At 37.5% G+C, this 21,828-nt stretch overlaps 1 protein-coding gene and 1 pseudogene across 2 annotated transcripts; both read right to left on the bottom strand.

The window, feature by feature from the left end:
- Nucleotides 1–833: 833 nt before the first annotated feature.
- Nucleotides 834–13,105, bottom strand: LOC146329637 (uncharacterized; annotated as a pseudogene). The gene is made up of 4 exons (XR_014769826.1): nt 12,690–13,105; nt 6,323–6,544; nt 5,972–6,274; nt 834–2,213 (listed from the first exon to the last, which is right to left on the bottom strand). The product of XR_014769826.1 is annotated as an uncharacterized LOC146329637 (transcript).
- A 580-nt stretch (nt 13,106–13,685) lies between these two features.
- Nucleotides 13,686–21,309, bottom strand: LOC146329638 (uncharacterized). The gene is made up of 3 exons (XM_084714916.1): nt 20,708–21,309; nt 18,957–19,529; nt 13,686–14,862 (listed from the first exon to the last, which is right to left on the bottom strand). The coding sequence occupies exons 1-3, from the start codon at nt 20,877–20,879 to the stop codon at nt 13,850–13,852; spliced, it is 1,758 nt and encodes a 585-aa protein (XP_084571042.1). The 5' UTR covers nt 20,880–21,309; the 3' UTR covers nt 13,686–13,849.
- Between the last annotated feature and the right edge of the window lie 519 nt (nt 21,310–21,828).

A 21,828-nucleotide genomic window follows, 5' to 3' on the forward strand; every position in this document is an offset into this window, starting at 1 on the left:
CTCAACCTTTTCTTGAAGACATTTGCCCATTTAATAAATTGCATTTTTAAACAGTTCACACTCAACAAGCCTAAACTGTGAGTCGGTGGCAACTAAAATGACACATTTGGTTTTTTTCTTTTTTACCAAATAACATCTTACATGCAAAAACCATCCATCACAGCCTCAGTATCAATCAATCAAACTTTATTTTTTCTGTACTCCAAAGATCTTGCTGCTCACTTTAACTATTTCACTTGTCTTTGATTGGGTTTTACCAACAAAGAATAACTTATTTTTAGATTAGTTATAAACAGACTTTGGTTTAAAATAAGAAAATCCAGATAAAAAAACAAAAAAGCAGTGCTCTGTTGTATAATTAAATACCAACCTCAGTTTAATAAATCCAAGTTTAGTTTTGTAAACCGGAATTAGGACTTTAATCAATATGCTTGTTTAACCAAATTAAAAGAAATAAAAAAAAAATAAATAAATTTGAGTGCGGTCAGGACCTAGCTATTGAATATAAACAGAAGAAAACTTCAATTTTGGCTGTATTAACTTTACTTAAAGAAAGTTAAGTAACAGGCTCATAAACAGACTCTAGTAAATACAAAACTGAGGTTTAAATTGAATCTTTTTTAAGTTTAAACTAGTGTAAAAGTGACCTTATACTATCTTGACATGTGATATTGAAAACATATATACACATTTAACACTTCAGAAATGATTCATAAATACATTTAGGCTGAGTTAACAGGCTCACGTTTTCTCCCCTCATTGGTAAAACAATATACACATTTTAAATGCTTTTTAAAAGGTGTAGTGCAGATATAAATCTTGCATTGGCAGAATTTCTTTCATAGTCTTTTATTTATTTGGGGACCCAAATTTGTGTTACATTTGACATTCAAATACAGAGATGCAGTTATTTCAAAAGTGTGTCACACTTTTCTTAATCTATCCAAGAGAATCCTCCCCCACATATTTCATCTTTTCAATTGTGGCATTTCACTGACTCTTTTCCCACATGTCTTGGAAGGGTATGGCTTCTCACCTGCACCAGTTGTTGTGTGTGATTTTAAGACACTGCCACGACTGAAAGCTTTCCAACATGTTTTGCAAGAACACAGCATCTCAACTGTGTGAGTTATGGTATGCATTGTCAAGTCTGCCTCCTTAGAGAATATTTTCCCACACATTTTGCAGAGGTGAGGCTTCTCACCTGCGCGCCTTCTCACCTGTGTGCCCTGTCATGTGAATTGATAAACCACCTCTTCGTCTGAAACTTTTCCCACATATTTTGCAAGAATAAGGTTTCTCACCTCTGTGTGTCAACATGTGTCTTTTCAAAGTTGATAATTGACTGAATCTTTGCCCGCAGGTCTTGCAAAGGAACGACTTTTCACCTGCATGTGTCAACATGTGTCTTTTCAAATATGACATTCTACTGAATCTTCGCCCGCAGCTTTTGCAAAGGAACGGCTTCTCACCTGTGTGTGTCGACATGTGTCTTTTCAAATATGACATTCTACTGAATATTCGCCCGCAGATTTTACAAAGGAGCGGCCTCTCACCTGCGTGTATCAACATGTGTCTTTTCAAAGATGCTTTTTGACTGAATCTTCGCCCGCAGGTCTTGCAAAGGAACGGTTTCTCACCTGTGTGGGTTCTCACATGTAAATACAATAAGGACTTAAATTTAAAAGCTTTCCCACATGTGTCACATTTTAAAGACTTTTTATCTGTGTGAATATTACAGTGAATTTCTGACCGGGAAGAGTTATTTGCATTATTACTGTCGCTTATGCTTTTGTGATGTCGATTCTTTGGCTCCGGTTCTGCATTTCTACTGGATTCTGAGTCTCCATTCTCACATCTTTTCTGATTTTGGCTCTCAGCTATATGAGAAACTGATACCACAGAGGTTACAACTGCTGTGTCGACTACAGACTCTTTCTCTGCTGTACTTTCAGTTTTATCAGGATTCAAGTCCACAGTCTGATCTTCACTGTGGTCGCTTTCCTCATAAGTAAGAGTCCACATAAAGGTATCAGTCTCCTCCTTCTGTACAAGCTGCTCCTCCTCCTGAGTGATGCTGAGTTCCTCCAGTTCATCTTTAACCTGTAGAGGCTCTGGTTCCTCTTGGTCCAAACTGGAGCTCCTCTCCTGGTTACGGAGCTGCTGGTCAGCGAGAACCTCCTCCTCCTTAGAGACATGTTGCTGTGGGAGCTCTGAAGACACAGATAACAGAAAGAATAAATTAGTAGCCTACTAATATATATTTAAACACTCTGGATTAAATATTAATCAAATTTATCTGGTTCGAAATTGACCCCTTGATACACAACCTGGGTCAAAAAAGAACAGACTGAGCTTTTTATTTTCTGTATCTTCACAATAATTCATTTCATCACTCAGTGTTTCAGGTATTCCCTTCATTTGTTTTTGATCATCACAAATCCTCTTTTTCATTTTTACAGTCTTACATTTTAATTTGTGTGTGTGTGTTACTATCCCTCAAACACATAACATCGTTTAGTACAGGTCGCCACAAAAATCAGACCTTTAATATGTTTTTCAATGAAAATTAGAATAATGATGTAAAACTTAATGTTGCAAATCATATCACAATTGCAGTATCAGTAAAAATAATCGCAGTTAGTTATCTACTGAAATCCGTGCAGCCCTAGTCACAATAAACAAAAATAAATAAATAAAATTTGCCCCCTTCATGATGCCGCCTCCTGTGTTGGTTCCTGCTGGTCTGCAGTAGGTTGCCAGGTTTGGCAACACTGTAGTAAAAATCACCCAATCATGTTTCAAAAACAAACATAACATTAAGGAGAAAGAGGCCATTCAAGTCCCATCCAGTCATCTGTGTCAAGGATGAGTCAAGTCTCAGGTCAAAAATATCAAGTCGAAATCAATTCAAGTATTTTCGCAGTTTTAGTCCAGTAAGTCTAAAGTCCTTCAATTTCAGATACAAGTCCTACTTTAGTCATATCAAGTCTGCCACCTCTTTAATACGAAGACAGTTTTTGTTCATACATTATGAAAATAAATTCAAAATTGTGATTTGTGGTAAACAAAACAAAATATTTAATAAATATTTGGAATATTACATGTTGAAATAAGCCTGTTTCTTAAGATATAGCAAACACTCAGCCATGTTTGAAATAAAATGGGAAATGATGTATGCAGCAATCTATCTTTTTTTATTATTATTATAATTTGTGTTGCTGTTGCTCTTGTCATCGCTGTTATCACCCCGTGATAAGATACTGCTGGCAGGAGAAATCATGGATAAACGAAGGTGCATATGGGTCAGACAAATTAATTATTATTACGGCTGTCATTGTTATTTACTAGAGATTATTATAATTTCTCCTTTTTTTGGATAATTAGGTTGCCTATCAATCCAGTTACAAGTTTACCTGAATAGGAGTACCGTGATAGAGACTGTAGGTGCTTTTGTAATTATGTGATTTTTTTTTTCTTTCTTTCTTCTTTTTTTAACCTATTTTTTCTTTCCGTATCTGCTTGGATGATAAGACTGGACGATATGTATATAACATTAAGAGCAACATATAGGAGCTGTATTTTCTTCAAATAAAAAGTTTATTAACAAAAAAAAAATGGTAAATGAATACGTCATTTTGACCCATTATGTTATTTTAATTTAATAATTCGTGCATCAAAGCTTTAACGTAGTATAAAAAGTGAATTGTACACACCGGTCCTGTGTAACTTTACTTCAGGTTTCCAGATGATATCCAGCAGTCTGCGCTGACGATCGATCTCTTCTTCGTACTCGACGATCGTTTGTTTAAAAACTCTGAATATTTCTTCAGCAGCAGCAGTTAGTCGCTCGTTGACAAACTCTCTCAAACACTCAACCGAAGACATCGTTATTAACTTCAAACTCCAAATATTTGCTAAGCTCTGTCTCTCAGCTAAATTCAACAAAAGCGCTTGGTAGCGTCACTTCCGCTGGGTGTCACGATTTAAAGTTCCGACAGCGGACGTGCGTAAGCTTTCCGTTCCGCTTTTCGTTTAACTTTCCTGTTCTCGTTTTTTTCCCTCTCTTTTTCTTGAAGACATTTGACCATTCAGTAAGTTATCATTTAAAGACTTCACACACCACAGGCCTAAACTTTAACTCACTGGCCAAAATAACACATTCACTTCACAAAAGGCTCAAACACTCACAAAACAATAATGTGCAACAAAAGCTAATACTCACCCCCCCCCCCATTAACATATTGCATGCAAAAACCATCCATCACGGCATCAGCATAAAGCAAACTTTATTCTTTCTGTATTCCCAAGATCACGGCTACTCACTTTCACTATTCTGTTTTGTATTTTTTTTTTAACCACAGATTAAAGAAAGTTACAACAGACTCAATATAATATGTAGAAAATAGGATCATGAGGGACTTGTCAGGATGAAATTACAATCATTTCCAGAAACACATGTTTGTGACCCTCCTTACACAGCAGAGTCTCCCACAGACTGAGTTGTGCCAACAAAAATTAATTTAATTTTAGATTGGTTTTAAGCAGAGTTTGGTAAAACTAAGTTTAAAATGAGAAAATCAAGATTAAAAATTCACCAGAGCTCTGTTGGACAATTAAATACCAATCTCAGTTTAATAAATCACCATTTAGTGATGTCGCTCGCTGACAAACTCTCTCAAACACTCAACTGAAGACACTGTTATTAACGTATCAATTCAAATATTACCTAAGCTCCATCTCTCAGCTAAATTCAATTCAAGCGCTTGGTAGCGTCACTTCCGCTGGGTGTCACGCTGTGACGCTCCGACGGTGGAAGTGCCGTTCCCCTTAAAAAGGGTTTGACAAAACTAGGTTTAAAATGAGAAAATCAAGATTAAAAATTAAGCAAAGCTCTGTTGCACAATTAAACACCAATCTCAGGTTAATAAATCCACATTTGGTCATGCAAACCAGCATTAAACACACTTTAATCAATATGCTTTTTTGACAAAATTAAAAGAAATAAAAAGTAAATAAATAAATTCAAGTGTCAGTCTTATTTATTCAGGGACCCAAATGTGTTTTACATTTTATATTCAGTTACAGAGATGCAGCTATTTCAAAAGTGTCACCAGAATCCATTCTGGTGCTTTTTCACAACATCTGTCCAAGAGAATCTTCTCCCACATATTTTGCTGGGGTTACAGTTTTTCAGTCTCACGTCTGTGTAGCAACATGTGTCTTTTCAAAGTTGACATTTGACTGAATCTGTGCCTGCAGGTCTTGCAAAGGAAGGGCTTTTCACCTGTGTGGACTCTTATGTGTCTTTTCAAGTTTTCTGTATTTGAGAATCTTTTTCCACACACGTTGCAGGGGTACAGTTTGTTAGTCTCATCTGAGTGTATCAACATGTGTCTTTTCAAAGTTGATATTTGACTGAATCTTCGCCCGCAGGTCTTGCAAAGGAACGGCTTTTCACCTGTGTGTATCAACATGTGACTTTTCAAATGTGACATTTGACTGAATCTTCGCCCGCAGGTCTTGCAAAGGAATGACTTTTCACCTGTGTGTGTCAACATGTGTCTTTTCAAATGTGACATTTGTATGAATCTTCGCCCACAGGTCTTGCAAAGGAACGGCTTTTCACCTGTGTGGACTCTTATGTGTCTTTTCAGGTTTTCTGTATTTGAGAATTTTTTGTCACACACGTTGCAGGGGTACAGTTTGTTAGTCTCACCTGTGTGTATCGACATGTGTGTTTTCAAATGTGACATTTGATTGAATCGTTGCCCGCAGGTCTTGCAAAGGAACGGCTTCTCACCTGTGTGTGTCAGCATGTGTGTTTTCAGATTTGACATTTGATTGAATCTTCGCCCGCAGGTCTTACAAAGGAACGGTTTCTCCCCTGTGTGTATCAGCATGTGACTTTTCAAATGTGGCATTCGACCAAATCTTCGCCCACATGTCTTACAAAGGAACGGTTTCTCACCTGAGTGGGTTCTCACATGTGCATAAAATGAGGACTTAAATTTAAAAGCTTTCCCACATGTGTCACATTTGAAAGACTTTTTACCTGTGTGAATATTACAGTGAATTTCTGACATGGAAGAGTTATTTGCATTATTACTGTCGCTTCTGCTTTTGTGATGTCGATTCTTTGGCTCTGGTTCTGCATTTCTACTGGATTCTGAGTCTCCATGCTCACATCTTTTCTGATTTTGGCTCTCAGCTATATGAGAAACTGATACCACAGAGGTTACAACTGCTGTGTCGACTACAGACTCTTTCTCTGCTGTACTTTCAGTTTTATCAGGATTAAAGTTCACAGTCTGACCTTCACTGTGGTCGCTTTCCTCAGAAGTAGGAGTCCACATAAAGGTATCAGTCTCCTCCTTCAGTACAAGCTGCTCCTCCTCCTGAGTGATGCTGAGTTCCTCCAGTTCATCTTTAACCTGTAGAGATTCTGGCTCCTCTTGGTCCAAACTGGAGCTTCTCTCCTGGTTACGGAGCTGCTGGTCACCGAGAACCTCCTCCTCCTTACAGACATGTTGCTGTGGGAGCTCTGAAGAGACAGACAACAGACAGAATAGACTGTGATGGATGCAAACATGCCAGTAAATAAGTTGCCTACCCATATAAATTCATAAAATTTGGATTAAATGTTAATCAAATTTATTGAGAGGCACCTGGCTGCAGACAACATGTCCAACCTCTGTAAGAGGGCACCTCCACACTTGACAGGAAATCACGTGACCTCAGTGATGGAAGTCACTCTTCTTTGTGTTGCCCGATCTGACTGTTGACATTTCGCCATGCACTGCGTAAACTACTGAGATTGTTGGGTGTTTTTAATGTGGTGTCATAGATTTTGGGGAACTCTTTTCCTCCATCTCAGATTTATTAATAGACTCACAAGGTCGGTCACAGGTCTGGGGTTCCCTTCAAGACTCAACCATCATTTTTTCCCTCCCTCTGTTTGTATCTTTTCATTTCCATTCATGAATAAAAATAATGGTGAATTGTAGTGATGTGTCTTAATGATGGCAGTGGGACGAGGGAGATGCAGTGTGGTAGTGATTAACCATTTAACCATCATTTTCTTTCTCTTTGTTTTGGCTGAGAATACGTTCATTTCACATGCAATTTTGGATCATTAAAAATGTTATGCTGTAACATAAGACACACAGTTTTGTGTATTTTAAATATATATTTTTATTGGTGTATTTGATCATATTATTTATTTGTTCATTTACTATTCATTTATTTTATTTTATATATATCTTTTTGTTTTGTTTTGTTTTTTAATTACTATATTCTAAATTACTGACTAACTGCTATGTATTCCTTGCTGATGTTGTGAAGTGCGAACGTGGTTAACATTTTCAATGACAGTCATTTTTTGTAGGTTTAAATTGCTGGGGACATTTTGACCCCAAACATAAAAGATGTCTGCTTATTTTAACATAATCCCTTGGTTCATTTAGACTTTGATAATGGAAGATGCAATAAAAGTGCTCTTAGAATTATACATAGCTTATTGCATTTTGAAGAATGGGTGACTTTTTAAAGACGTTATGATATCACTTTATATTGACCCATTTTTAAAACTCTGTACTAATTACTCCTCAATTTAAAATATTGTGTGAAGTGTAATTCCAAGTTTCAATTTCTTATTCCTTGGTGTTGAAACTGTTTGAGATTCCCCACCTCCCACTGAGTACACCAAGACACCAAGTCCTTTTGTGCTTCAAATTATCATGTCTAGACCTCTTAACGATGGGAACATCTGAATACAAAACCCTGCAGAATACCCCTTATGTGAGACACACCCTAGGGAATCGGTGCCGGTACCTGACAAAGGAGTGCGAAAACACTCTTTGTGGGGTGCCGATACCTGCAGCAGACAAAGGGGTGTGAAGAAAAGAAAGAAAAGAAAACCTTGTCGGCCGGCATAAGTCTCTATTTCATTATTCACCAGTAGGGGAAAATTTCCACAACAGAAGCTTGTGACCTTTTAAAATATTTAATGAATAAACAACTTCCACTGCTGAGGTTCCTGTCAACTGCGGAGGTCGGAGGTCTGCAGCCAGGTACTCGGGGGGGGGGGGGGGGGGGGGGGCGGGGGTCGCAATTGATATACCCCTTGATATACATCCTGGTCAAGAAGAGAACAGCCTGAGTTTTTTATCTTTGCAATAAATTAATTTCATCATTCGGTGTTCCAGGTATTCCTCCATTTGAGTTCCAGGAAGATTGCGGAGTGAGCGGTTGTGTTTTCTGCAGGTTCTGTAAAAAAAAGTTTGAAACCGTCCTTAACAAACTTTCCTTCAGTAGAAAAGACAACCAGCTACACAGAAAACAGCACAAGTAACTCCTGAGCCCCACAGAGCTTTGGGTTTTTTGAGGCAGGCCACTTTTTGCTCTCAGTTTTTCAACGCGAACGAGACGGCTAACGCTAGAAGAGCGGCTAAAACTCAAATGCTAACAGACCATGACTACGACAGGATGGTCCTGCAAGAGGCATGTGATGATGAGGTACTAGAAGAAATGTACGGAAATGTAAGGAAACTCGAAAGTGCCTCATGATCATACACCACTGCCCAGCCCAAATCCCAAGAAGCTGAGATCAAAGGCTAAAGACAACCAGGCGGGTGAGATTACAACTGAAACCGTCTTTAATGCAATTCAAGCTCTGATAAAGAGATTTGATGAGCAGGACGACAGGATGAAAATCTTTGAAAGTCCAATGGAAGCAAACACACAAGCTGTGAGAGAAAATAAGGAAGAAACAAGCAAAATGAAAGAAGAAGTGGTGTCACTGAGAAAAGAAGATGTCTCACTGAAGCAGATGCGTTTGGAGCAAGCAAGATATAAAAGAAGGTGGAATCTCAGATTGATGGGCCTTCCCGAAAAAGAAAAGGAGAACACAAGAGAGACTGTGATTGGCATCCTGACACGAGTGATCCCACTGTCAGTAGAGAAGCTCCGCGACTCAGTGGACACAGTGCACCGCCTGGGAAAGAGGAACGACGCAGCTACCAACAAGATGCCCAGACCGATGATCATCCAATTTGCCTTGCGAACTGTTCGTGACGAAATATGGAAGAAATTAAGAGAGGCCAGAGTTTGCAAAGAGATGAACATTCATTTCAAGGAAGACTTCTCAAAGGAAGATCGTGAGGCTCATGCAAAGCTGTGGCCCAAGGTGCAAGAAGCCAAAAGAAACGGGAAGAAGGCCTCATTAAGAGAAGGATATGCTCTCATCGATGGACACAGAGTTGACCCATAAAAGCTGCTATAATAAGCAAATGCTCAGGCACTTTGGTTAAGCATACAAATGCTTCTCCAAGACAGAAATTCAGAAACATGGTAAGATATTTTTAATGTTTACAGATACAACTCTCAGGTACTGTTAGTATGACTCTTACCAGGTGAAAGTTAAAATGGCTGTTTAAAGAGGTTTAAAGACTTGAATTTTAAGTTGGTATGTTTTTTCTTTGTGTTTTGTGATATGATGTTATTAAGGACATGTTCATTCCTGCACGGAAAAAGCGAAGTTTAAGCGCATCTTGAAACAATCATTATTTCTTTTATGTCACTAAATGTTAGGGGGTTGAAAAATAGTACTAAGCGTAAAGCCATTTTTTTTGTTTTGTAAGGATCAAAAATCACAAGTTGTTTTTCTACAGGAGATTCATTCAGTTATGACTGATGGCAAATCTTGGAAACTTCAGTGGGGGGGATTATGCCTTTTTTGCACATGGAACGTCACACTCAGCAGGAGTCATGATATTATTTAATAGATTTCCAGGCAGTATAATCGACCATAAATGGGATACTGAAGGTCACTGGTTAATGGTGGTAGTGGAGATAAATGATAAACGTTATATCTTAATATGCATTTATGGCTATAACAACAAAGCAGTTAATGTAAATCTCTATGCAAAATTAAGTCAACTTATAAATGATTGGAAAACAACATATTCTTCAGATAAAGTGACATTGGGAGGAGACCATGATATAGCCCCAGATTCTTGGTTAGATAGAACACCCCACAGGTATTCTCAACCTGTATACAGTCACACAATACTGAATTTATGTACAACAATAAACATAATTGATTATTGGAGAACATCAAATCCAACATCTGTTCAGTATACTTGGTATAACTCTGCAGGAAACGGTCAATGTTCAAGACAAGACTACTGGCTGATTTCATGCGAGCTATGCAACAATATTTCAAATTGTGACATTTCAGCTTCTCCGCCCACAGACCATTGAATGATAAGTCTAAATTTAGTATCATCCAAGCCACATCAGAATTCTCCAAATATTTGGAAGTTTAACAATGACTTACTACAGAATGTTGGATTTTGTGATCAGGTGAAGTCTTTTGTCTTGGAGGTTGAGAAATTTGACATGAGTGATACTAGTAAATGGGAATGGTTTAAGTTTGAGGCCAAACGAATAGCAATTAACACAGGTTAAAAAAAAAAAAAAACTGTATAAATACCAAAATGTCTTTTCCAAAATGTTGGAGGATTAGAAATTTTGTTGAGATGTGACTTTGATATAACTATACTGCCAATTAAATTGTCTGACTTCCATAGACAAATACTGCTCTACTGGAAAACGATGTTCACTCACAACTTCACACCCCACAGCTCCACCTTGTGGAATAATAGAACCATTACTATTATCAGGAAGACCTTATTTAAACAAGAATGGTGAAAAAGTTCTACATGTTACTGACTTAATGGATATAAATGGCAATCAATTGCAATTGAATTCATTTGTAGAAAAGTTTAATTTAAAATGTTCATATAGAGAATTTAATCTAATTTGTAGAGCAATTCCACTCCCCTTAATACACACATGATTAAAGATATCCTTACACACTCAAAAGTGTCTGTCAAACTGCCTGATTTAAAAATAGTAGAAGTTAAGTTTGGTGAAAAAAGATGTAACAACAAAAGTAAAGATACCATAAAATGAAATGACATTGACGAAGACATATTGTAACTATCTTAAATGGCCAATTCTACCCAAAGTAAAAGAAGTTCAGTTTAAAATAATAAACAATATATATCCTGCTGCTGAAACTTTAAGGAAAAGGTTTAATTTCGAAGCAAATCCTTGTATATTTTGTATGACAGAACATGAAACGATTGAACACTTGTTCTTTTCTTGTTCAATCACACAACTTTTCTGGAAAGATGTTTATAGCTGGTTGAATATTGAGATCAACAGTTCTTCGTTAAATAAGTTTCAGGTGATGGTTTATATGGATGGTCTGTCAAAGAATTTATCTAAAATGGTGAACATAATTTTCATTATGGGGAAATATCATGTGCATAAAAATAAATGGAAAAACAGCAAACCCTCCATAGTCCGTTTTAAAAATGAAATCAAAAATTATTTATCATCCTAAAAGATATTTTCAGAAGTTAAATAGTCTCTATGTGATTTATATGAAACCATGTCAAAGTCTCTTACTCTTTAAGTTATAATCCTGGGTAATGTTGTTACGCTTAAAGCTCCTTAGCTGAAGTATCAACCCCTACTATCATTTATTATTTTATTAGCTAAATTGACTTTATTTTGTGAAATCTTGTTTTTTAAAAAAATCCTGTTTATTGTCCTGTTACAAATTGCAAAAACTGTTTTTGAAAAGCTTATCATGTATTTTGTACATGTAAACGAGAAATATGTTTTATCTACATGTCAGTATATTCTGCAAGCTTGCTATGTTTCAGATGCAAGCAAAGGTTTTGTTAATGGAAATGTGAGTTTTGTTTTAAATCTGCAATGTAATTTGAATTGTGGAATAAAGGTTTGGGGAAAAAAAGGTATTCCTCCATTTGTTTTTGATCATCACAAAGTCTTTTTTATCTTTTTTACAGTCTTACATTTTATTTTTTGTGTGTGTCACTCCTCCTCTAACACACAACATCGTTTGGTACAGATCGCCACACAACTCAGACCTTTAATATCCTTTTCAATGAAAATGAGAACAATAATGTAAAACGTATCGTCCCCTCTACTTGCAAATGATATCGCAATTGCAATATCAGTAAAAAATAATCAAAAGTTTTTGGATTTGGTTCAGCCTTAGTCACAATAAACAAAAATAAATAAATAAAATTTGCCCCCTTCATGATGCCGCCTCCTGTGTTGGTTCCTGCTGGTCTGCAATAGGTTGCCAGGTTTGGCAACACTGTAGTAAAAATCACCCAATCATGTTTCAAAAACAAACGTAACATTAAGGAGAAAGAGGCCATTCAAGTCCCATCCAGTCATCTGTGTCAAGGATGAGTCAAGTCTCAGGTCAAAAATACCAAGTCGAAATCAATTCAAGTATTTTCGCAGTTTTAGTCCAGTAAGTCTAAAGTCCTTCAATTTCAGACACAAGTCCTACTTTAGTCATATCAAGCCTCCCACGTCTTTAATACGAAGACAGTTTTTGTTCATACATTATGAAAATAAATTCAGAATTGTGATTTGTGGTAAACAAAACAAAATATTTAATAAATATTAGGAATATTACATGGTGAAATAAGCCTATTTCTTAAGATATAGCAAACACTCAGCCATGTTTGAAATAAAATGGGAAATGAATACGGGTCATTTTAACCCATGTTGTTATTTTAATTTAATAATTCGTGCATCAAAGCGTTAACGTATTATAAAAAGTGAATTGTACACACCGATCCTGTGTAACATTACTTCAGGTTTCCAGATGATATCCAGCAGTCTGCGCTGACGATCGATCTCTTCTTCGTACTCGACGATCGTTTGTTTAAAAACTCGGAATATTTCTTCAGCAGCAGCAGTTAGTCGCTCGTTGACAAACTCTCTCAAACACTCAACTGAAGACATCGTTATTAACTTCAAACTCCAAATATTTGCTAAGCTCTGTCTCTCAGCTAAATTCAATACAAGCGCTTGGTAGTGTCACTTCCGCTGGGTGTCACGATTTAAAGTTCCGACAGTGGACGTGCGTAAGCTTTCCGTTCCGCTTTCCATTTAACTTGCCTGTTCTCGTTGTATTCCTCTCTTTCTTGACATTTGTCCATTCAATAAGTTGTGTTTTTGAATAGTTCACACACCACAGGCCTAAACTTTAACTCACTAGCCAAAATAACACATTTGCTTCACAAAAGGCTCAAACACTCACAAAACAAAGATATGCAACAAAAGCTAATACTTAATTTTGTCATATAACATATTACATGCAAAAACCATCCATCACGGCATCAGCATAAATCAAACTTTATTCTTTCTGTATTCCCAAGATCTCGCTACTCACTTTCACTATTCTGTTTTGTATTTTTTTTTTTTTACCCACAGATTAAAGAAAGTTACAACAGACTCAATATAATATCTAGAAAATAGGATCATGAGGGACTTGTCAGGATGAAATTACAATCATTTCCAGAAACAGATGTTTGTGACCCTCCTTACACAGCAGAGTCTCCCACAGACTGAGCTGTACCAACAAAGATTAATTGAATTTTAAAGTTTGGCAAAACTAGGTTTAAAGTGAGAAAATCAGATTAAAAATTAACCAGATATCTGTTGTACTATTATATACCAATTTCATTTTAATAAATCCACATTTGGTCATGCAAAACGGCATTTAACAGACTTTAATCCATATGCTTTTTTGACCAAATTAAAAGAAATAAAAATTAAATTAATAAATTTCTATCACAGTCTTTTATTTATTTGGGGACCCAAATGTGTTTTATATTTTACATTCAGTTACAGAGATCCAGCCATTTCAAAAGTGTGTCACATGTGTTGATTCTGGTGCTTTTTCACAACATCAATCCAAGAGAATCTTCTCCCACATATTTTGCAGGGGTTACAGTTTCTCAGTCTCACGTCTGTGTAGCAACATGTGTGTTTTCAAAGTTGATATATGATTGACTCTGTGCCCACAGGTCTTGCAATGGAACGATTTCTCACCTGTGTGTATCAACATGTGTCTTTTCAAAGTTGATTTATAACTGAATCTTTGCCCGCAGGTCTCGCAATGGAACGGTTTCTCACCTGTGTGTTTCAACATGTGACTTTTCAAATTTGACATTCTACTGAATCTTCGCCCGCACGTCTTGCAAAGGCACTGTTTCTCACCTGTGTGTATCAGCATGTGTGTTTTCAAATTTGACATTTGACTGAATCCTCGCCCACAGGTCTTGCAAAGGAACGGCTTTTCACCTGTGTGTACCAACATGTGACTTTTCAAATGTGACATTCGGCCAAATCCTCCCCCGCACGTCTTGCAAAGGAACGGTTTCTCACCTGTGTGGGTTCTCACATGTGCATAAAATACAGACCTAAATTTAAAAGCTTTCCCACATGTGTCACATTTCAAAGACTTTTTATCTGTGTGAATATTACAGTGAATTTCTGACGTGGAAGAGTTATTTGCATTATTACTGTCACTTCTGCTTTTGTGATGTCGATTCTTTGGCTCTGGTTCTGCATTTCTAGTGGATTCTGAGTCTCCATGCTCACATCTTTTCTGATTTTGGCTCTCAGCTATATGAGAAACTGATACCACAGAGGTTACAACTGCTGTGTCGACTACAGACTCTTTCTCTGCTGTACTTTCAGTTTTATCAGGATTAAAATGTAGAGCCTGATCTTCACTGTGGTCGCTTTCCTCACAAGTAGGAGTCCACATAAAGGTATCAGTCTCCTCCTTCAGTACAAGCTGCTCCTCCTCCTGAGTGATGCTGAGCTCCTCCAGTTCATCTTTAACCTGTAGAGATTCTGGCTCCTCTTGGTCCAAACTGGAGCTCCTCTCCTGGTTACGGAGCTGCTGGTCAGCGAGAACCTCCTCCTCCTTACAGACATGTTGCTGTGGGAGCTCTGAAGAGACAGATAACAGAAAGAATAAATTAGTAGCCTACAAATATATATTTAAACACTCTGGATTAAATATTAATCAAATTTATCTGGTTCGCAATTGACCCCTTGATACACAACCTGGGTCAAAAAAGAACAGACTGAGCTTTTTATTTTCTGTATCTTCACAATTAATTCATTTCATCACTCAGTGTTTCAGGTATTCCCTTCATTTGTTTTTGATCATCACAAATCCTCTTTTTCATTTTTACAGTCTTACATTTAATTTGTGTGTGTGTGTGTGTGTGTGTGTGTGTGTGTGTGTGTGTGTGTGTGTGTGTGTGTGTGTGTGTGTGTGTGTGTGTGTGTGTGTCACTACCCCTCAAACACATAACATCGTTTAGTACAGGTCGCCACAAACAACAAACCTTTAATATCCTTTTCACTGAAAATTAGAATAATGATGTAAAACTTAATGTTGCAAATCACAGTGTTTCCCCTAGCCTTTTTGCTTTGGGGGTGGGGGTGCCTGGGCTGGAATGATCGTGGTCCGTCGTTGGGGTCCTTGCAGGACCCTCTCATCAAAGGACCCCATTACCATGATTACAGAGCATTTGGGCCTGAATAAACAGTTAACACTGATTTGTGTTCATTTTTTTTTTATTTTAGCAGTGGAACACTGTTTTTATTTAATTATTCATTCATTTATTTATTTATTTATGCATCTATCCATCCATCTATCCATCAGGCACGGCGTTATGGGTGGGCCTAACGGGCCTGGGCCCACCTACTTATACAACTGGCCCACCTTAAATGACTGGGAGAAAATATATTTTCTTAACTTTTATTTTTAATTATTAAAATCGGGATTTTAATACACCCTTAAGACAAAAAAAAGTTTCCATTTGACAAAAAGACAACATGTATTCGGCTAGTATCACATGTGAGGTCTGGACCAATCACAGTGGGCCATAATTCGTCGCACCAGAAATGATGACCGGTGTACTGAGGAAAGCTTATTCATCATTGTTTTATTTTATACCTGCAAATGCATTTTTCATCAAAACTAGAACGTCTATAAAATGTAGACAATACAGGAGGTAGAGCTGAATGTTGCTGCCTGACTTGACTGTGTTCAGATTACGTTCACAGCACAGACAGTTAAGTTTATGAATGAACAGCGCATCGCGGCGCTCTCTCTCCTGTTAAAAGTCATTGTACCTCACCCATCATTCTGATCGCTTCGTTTCTCTCTGTCCTTACAATCAATTTAAAGAGTAATCAAGCCAGATCAAATGAAAATGCATTAAAAGGAATACAATGACAGTTTTCTTTATGAATTGCTATACTGATCTACATGATCCAGAGGCAAAACATAGATAAGGAGATATCCTGTGCCATTTGAAATAAATATAAACCGCAGACTGAAACTGTTCAAAAGATTTTAAAAGTGTCATAATCAACTGGAAGTGCTCGTCGCCATCCACAGTATGATACCAGTGATTTTTTGTTAAAGTGAGATTATCAGTTGGAAACAGTGTTAACTTTTCCATCCATCCATCCACTGGTACTACTATTTTTGCTTGACGGGGCGAACAGCTGGGGAACCACTAGTCGTTCATTTACAACTTTTGTCTGTTTGTTGTTGTTGTTTTTTTCACCGTAACGGTGGGAAACTCTTTCTCCTCCGCTCTCTGAGTGTGGGTGTGTGTGTCTGTACCGGTGCATTGGTGTGTGCTGTGAGAGAGGAGCGAGGGGGGAGACCCGCCCGTCACAGAGGAGAGGAGAAATACACTGTAATGAATATAATGAAACGATAGCAACGCATTAGACTCTGAAATCGCACAAATTAGAGTTAGCTTTTTTATTTGATAAAAAGAGCACCTGTTATAGGCCCTTTTAGAATATAAATTATGTATGTAGGCAGGGCGGGGGCGTCTGTTGGGGGGGGCGGGGCGCCCTGCTAAATACACTAGGGAGACACTGAAATTATATCACAATTGCAGTATCACTAAGTAATAATCGCAGTTAGTTATCTACTGAAATTCGTGCAGCCCTAGTCACAATAAACAAAAATAAATAAATAAATAAAATTTGCCCCAGTTCCTGTGTTGGTTGCTGCTGGTCTGCAGTAGGTTGCCAGGTTCGGCAGCATTGTACTGAAAATCACCCAATCATGTTTCAAAAACAAAACAAAACATCATCGAGAAAGAGGCCATTCAATTCTCGTCCAGTCATCTGTGTCAAGCCTGAGTCAAGTCTCAAGTCATAGTCGAAATCAATTCAAGTCTTTTCGCAGTTTTGGTCCAGCAATTCTTAAGTCCTTCGATTTCAGACACAAGTCCTACTTTAGTCATATCGAGTCCCCCACCTCTTTAATACGAAGACTGGTTTTGTTCATACATTATGAAAATAAATTCAAAATTGTGATTTGTGGTAAACAAAACAAAATATTGAATAAATATTTGGAATATAGCATGGTGAGATAAGCCTATATTCTTAAGATATAGCAAACACTCAGCCATGTTTGAAATAAAATGGGAAATGAATACGGGTCATTTTGACCCATGTTGTTATTTTAATTTAGCATAAAAAGTGAATTGTACACACCGATCCTGTGTAACTTTACTTCAGGTTTCCAGATGATATCCAGCAGTCTGCGCTGACGATCGATCTCTTCTTCGTACTCGACGATCGTTTGTTTAAAAACTCGGAATATTTCTTCAGCAGCAGCAGTTAGTCGCTCGTTGACAAACTCTCTCAAACACTCAACTGAAGACATCGTTATTAACTTCAAACTCCAAATATTTGCTAAGCTCTGTCTCTCAGCTAAATTCAATACAAGCGCTTGGTAGCGTCACTTCCGCTTGGTGTCACGATTTAAAGTTCCGACAGTGGACGTGCGTAAGCTTTCGGTTCCGCTTTTCATTTAACTTGCCTGTTCTCGTTGTATTCCTCTCTTTCTTGACATTTGCCCATTCAATAAGTTGTGTTTTTGAATACTTCACACACCACAGGCCTAAACTTTAACTCACTGGCCAAAATAACACATTTGCTTCACAAAAGGCTCAAACACTCACAAAACAAAGATATGCAACAAAAGCTAATACTTAATTTTGTCATATAACATATTACATGCAAAAACCATCCATCACGGCATCAGCATTAATCAAACTTTATTTTTTCTGTCCTCCAAAGATCTCGCTCCTCACTTTCACTATTCTGTTTTTTTTTTACCCACAGATCGAAGAAAAAGTTACAACAGACTCAATATAATATCTAAAAAATAGGATCATGAGGGACTTGTCAGGATGAAATTACAATCATTTCCAGAAACAGATGTTTGTGACTCTCCTTACACAGCAGACTCTCCCACAGACTGAGCTGTACCAACAAAGATTAATTTGATTTTAAAGTTTGGCAAAACTAGGTTTAAAGTGAGAAAATCAGATTAAAAATTAACCAGATATCTGTTGTACTATTATATACCAATTTCATTTTAATAAATCCACATTTGGTCATGCAAACCGGCATTTAACAGACTTTAATCCATATGCTTTTTTGACCAAATTAAAAGAAATAAAAATTAAATTAATACATTTCTGTCACAGTCTTTTATTTATTTGGGGACCCAAATGTGTTTTATATTTTACATTCAGTTACAGAGATCCAGCTATTTCAAAAGTGTGTCACGTGTGTTGATTCTGGTGCTTTTTCACAACATCTATCCAAGAGAATCTTCTCCAACATATTTTGCAGGGGTTACAGTTTCTCAGTCTCACGTCTGTGTAGCAACATGTGTGTTTTCAAAGTTGATATATGATTGACTCTGTGCCCACAGGTCTTGCAAAGGAAGGGCTTTTCACCTATGTGTGTCATCATGTGTCTTTTCAAATTTGACATTCTACTGAATCTTCGCCCGCACGTCTTGCAAAGGCACTGTTTCTCACCTGTGTGTCTCAACATGTGTGTTTTCAAATTTGACATTTGATTGAATCCTCGCCCGCAGGTCTTGCAAAGGAACGGCTTTTCACCTGTGTGTACCAACATGTGACTTTTCAAATGTGACATTCGGCCAAATCCTCCCCCGCACGTCTTGCAAAGGAACGGTTTCTCACCTGTGTGGGTTCTCACATGTGCATAAAATACAGACCTAAATTTAAAAGCTTTCCCACATGTGTCACATTTGAAAGACTTTTTATCTGTGTGAATATTACAGTGAATTTCTGACGTGGAAGAGTTATTTGCATTATTACTGTCACTTCTGCTTTTGTGATGTCGATTCTTTGGCTCTGGTTCTGCATTTCTAGTGGATTCTGAGTCTCCATGCTCACATCTTTTCTGATTTTGGCTCTCAGCTATATGAGAAACTGATACCACAGAGGTTGTAACTGCTGTGTCGACTACAGACTCTTTCTCTGCTGTACTTTCAGTTTTATCAGGATTAAAATGTAGAGCCTGATCTTCACTGTGGTCGCTTTCCTCACAAGTAGGAGTCCACATAAAGGTATCAGTCTCCTCCTTCAGTACAAGCTGCTCCTCCTCCTGAGTGATGCTGAGTTCCTCCAGTTCATCTTTAACCTGTAGAGATTCTGGCTCCTCTTGGTCCAAACTGGAGCTCCTCTCCTGGTTACGGAGCTGCTGGTCAGCGAGAACCTCCTCCTCCTTACAGACATGTTGCTGTGGGAGCTCTGAAGAGACAGATAACAGAAAGAATAAAGTAGTAGCCTACAAATATATATTTAAACACTCTGGATTAAATATTAATCAAATTTATCTGGTTCGCAATTGACCCCTTGATACACAACCTGGGTCAAAAAAGAACAGACTGAGCTTTTTATTTTCTGTATCTTTACAATTAATTCATTTCATCACTCAGTGTTTCAGGTATTCCCTTCATTTGTTTTTGATCATCACAAATCCTCTTTTTCATTTTTACAGTCTTACATTTTAATTTGTGTGTGTGTGTGTGTGTGTGTGTGTGTGTGTGTGTGTGTGTGTGTGTGTGTGTGTGTGTGTGTGTGTCACTACCCCTCAAACACATAACATCGTTTAGTACAGGTCGCCACAAAAAACAAACCTTTAATATCCTTTTCAATGAAAATTAGAATAATGATGTAAAACTTAATGTGTGCAAATCACAGTGTTTCCCCTAGCCTTTTTGCTTTGGGGGTGGGGGTGCCTGGGCTGGAATGATCGTGGTCCGTCGTTGGGGTCCTTGCAGGACCCTCTCGTCAAAGGACCCCATTACCATGATTACAGAGCATTTGGGCCTGAATAAACAGTTAACACTGATTTGTGTTCAAATTTTTTTTATTTTAGCAGTGGAACACTGTTTTTATTTAATTATTCATTCATTTATTTCCTGTGTTGGTTGCTGCTGGTCTGCAGTAGGTTGCCAGGTTCGGCAGCATTGTACTGAAAATCACCCAATCATGTTTCAAAAACAAAACAAAACATCATCGAGAAAGAGGACATTCAATTCTCGTCCAGTCATCTGTGTCAAGCCTGAGTCAAGTCTCAAGTCATAGTCGTAATAAATTCAATCCTTTTCGCAGTTTTGGTCCAGCAATTCTTAAGTCCTTCGATTTCAGACACAAATCCTACTTTAGTCATATCGAGTCCCCCACCTCTTCAATACGAAGACTGGTTTTGTTCATACATTATGAAAATAAATTCAAAATTGTGATTTGTGGTAAACAAAACAAAATATTTAATAAATATTTGGAATATTACATGGTGAGGTAAGCCTATATTCTTAAAATATAGCAAACACTCAGCCATGTTTGAAATAAAATGGGAAATGAATACGGGTCATTTTGACCCATGTTGTTATTTTAATTTAGCATAAAAAGTGAATTGTACACACCGATCCTGTGTAACTTTACTTCAGGTTTCCAGATGATATCCAGCAGTCTGCGCTGACGATCGATCTCTTCTTCGTACTCGACGATCGTTTGTTTAAAAACTCGGAATATTTCTTCAGCAGCAGCAGTTAGTCGCTCGTTGACAAACTCTCTCAAACACTCAACTGAAGACATCGTTATTAACTTCAAACTCCAAATATTTGATAAGCTCCGTCTCTCAGCTAAATTCAATACATGCACTTGGTAGTGTCACTTCCGCTTGGTGTCACGATATAAATTTCCGTTGTTTACTTTGTGGACGCCCGTAAGCTTTCCGTTCCGCTTTTCATTTAACTTGCCTGTTCTCCTTGTGTTCCTCTCTTTCTTGACATTTGTCCATTCAATAAGTTGTGTTTTTGAATAGTTCACACACCACAGGCCTAAACTTTAACTCACTGGCCAAAATAACACATTTGCTTCACAAAAGGCTCAAACACTCACAAAACAAACATATGCAACAAAAGCTAATACCACTCACTAATCAACTGCGGATGCCGTCGTCCTCTCGGACTAATTAAAAAAATAAAAATGCCAAAATTGCTGACAGACCAAACCTTTGTGTCCACACAAATAAAGTCTTTGTGTAAAACACTGCAGAGTGTAACATCGTGCTGTTTACAGACAGTCTGCTGTCTGTAGTTTGACAGAGAGACAGAGAGGGTCGTGTCTAGAAGGGAACCCTAGTCCCGCGAAAGATCGCGTGAGTTTGATTATTTTAGTAGAAATAAGGAACACAAATCTCGCGATAGTTGTGCAAATAAAGAATTACCTTCTAGACACGACCCAAAAAGGTGCGCAGCTCCAAAAATAGAAAATCATGTTGTGGTGTCGATGTTTTTAATGTGGCGGGCCGCCATAAATAAAACACTATTCACGGATCCACAGACAGTCACTGAAACACTGATCACTGACCTGCTGTGATGGAAAAATACTCACATTCTTTACTTAGGTATTTTTACATTGTGGTATTAGTGTTTTTACTTAATTACAATTTAAATATTTTGCATGTTATTGTTTCCTTTCTTGAAAAATCGACAATTTTATTGCTGTTGTTGTACTTTAATGGTATTCTTATTGGTATTTT

This window comes from Lutjanus erythropterus, chromosome 3, assembly GCF_056507025.1.
Source record: "Lutjanus erythropterus isolate fLutEry1 chromosome 3, fLutEry1.hap2, whole genome shotgun sequence".
NCBI classification, from domain to species: Eukaryota; Metazoa; Chordata; class Actinopteri; order Lutjaniformes; family Lutjanidae; genus Lutjanus; species Lutjanus erythropterus.

Excerpts from the sequence above, each read along its gene's own strand:
- LOC146329638 (XM_084714916.1), bottom strand. The coding sequence starts at position 20,879 with ATGTCTTCAGTTGAGTGTTTGAGAGAGTTTGTCAACGAGCGACTAACT. Across the intron at positions 19,530-20,707 it reads AGTAAAGTTACACAGGATCG|AGCTCCCACAGCAACATGTC; the intron begins GTGTGTACAATT and ends CTGTCTCTTCAG. Across the intron at positions 14,863-18,956 it reads ACATGTGAGAACCCACACAG|AGCTCCCACAGCAACATGTC; the intron begins GTGAGAAACCGT and ends CTGTCTCTTCAG.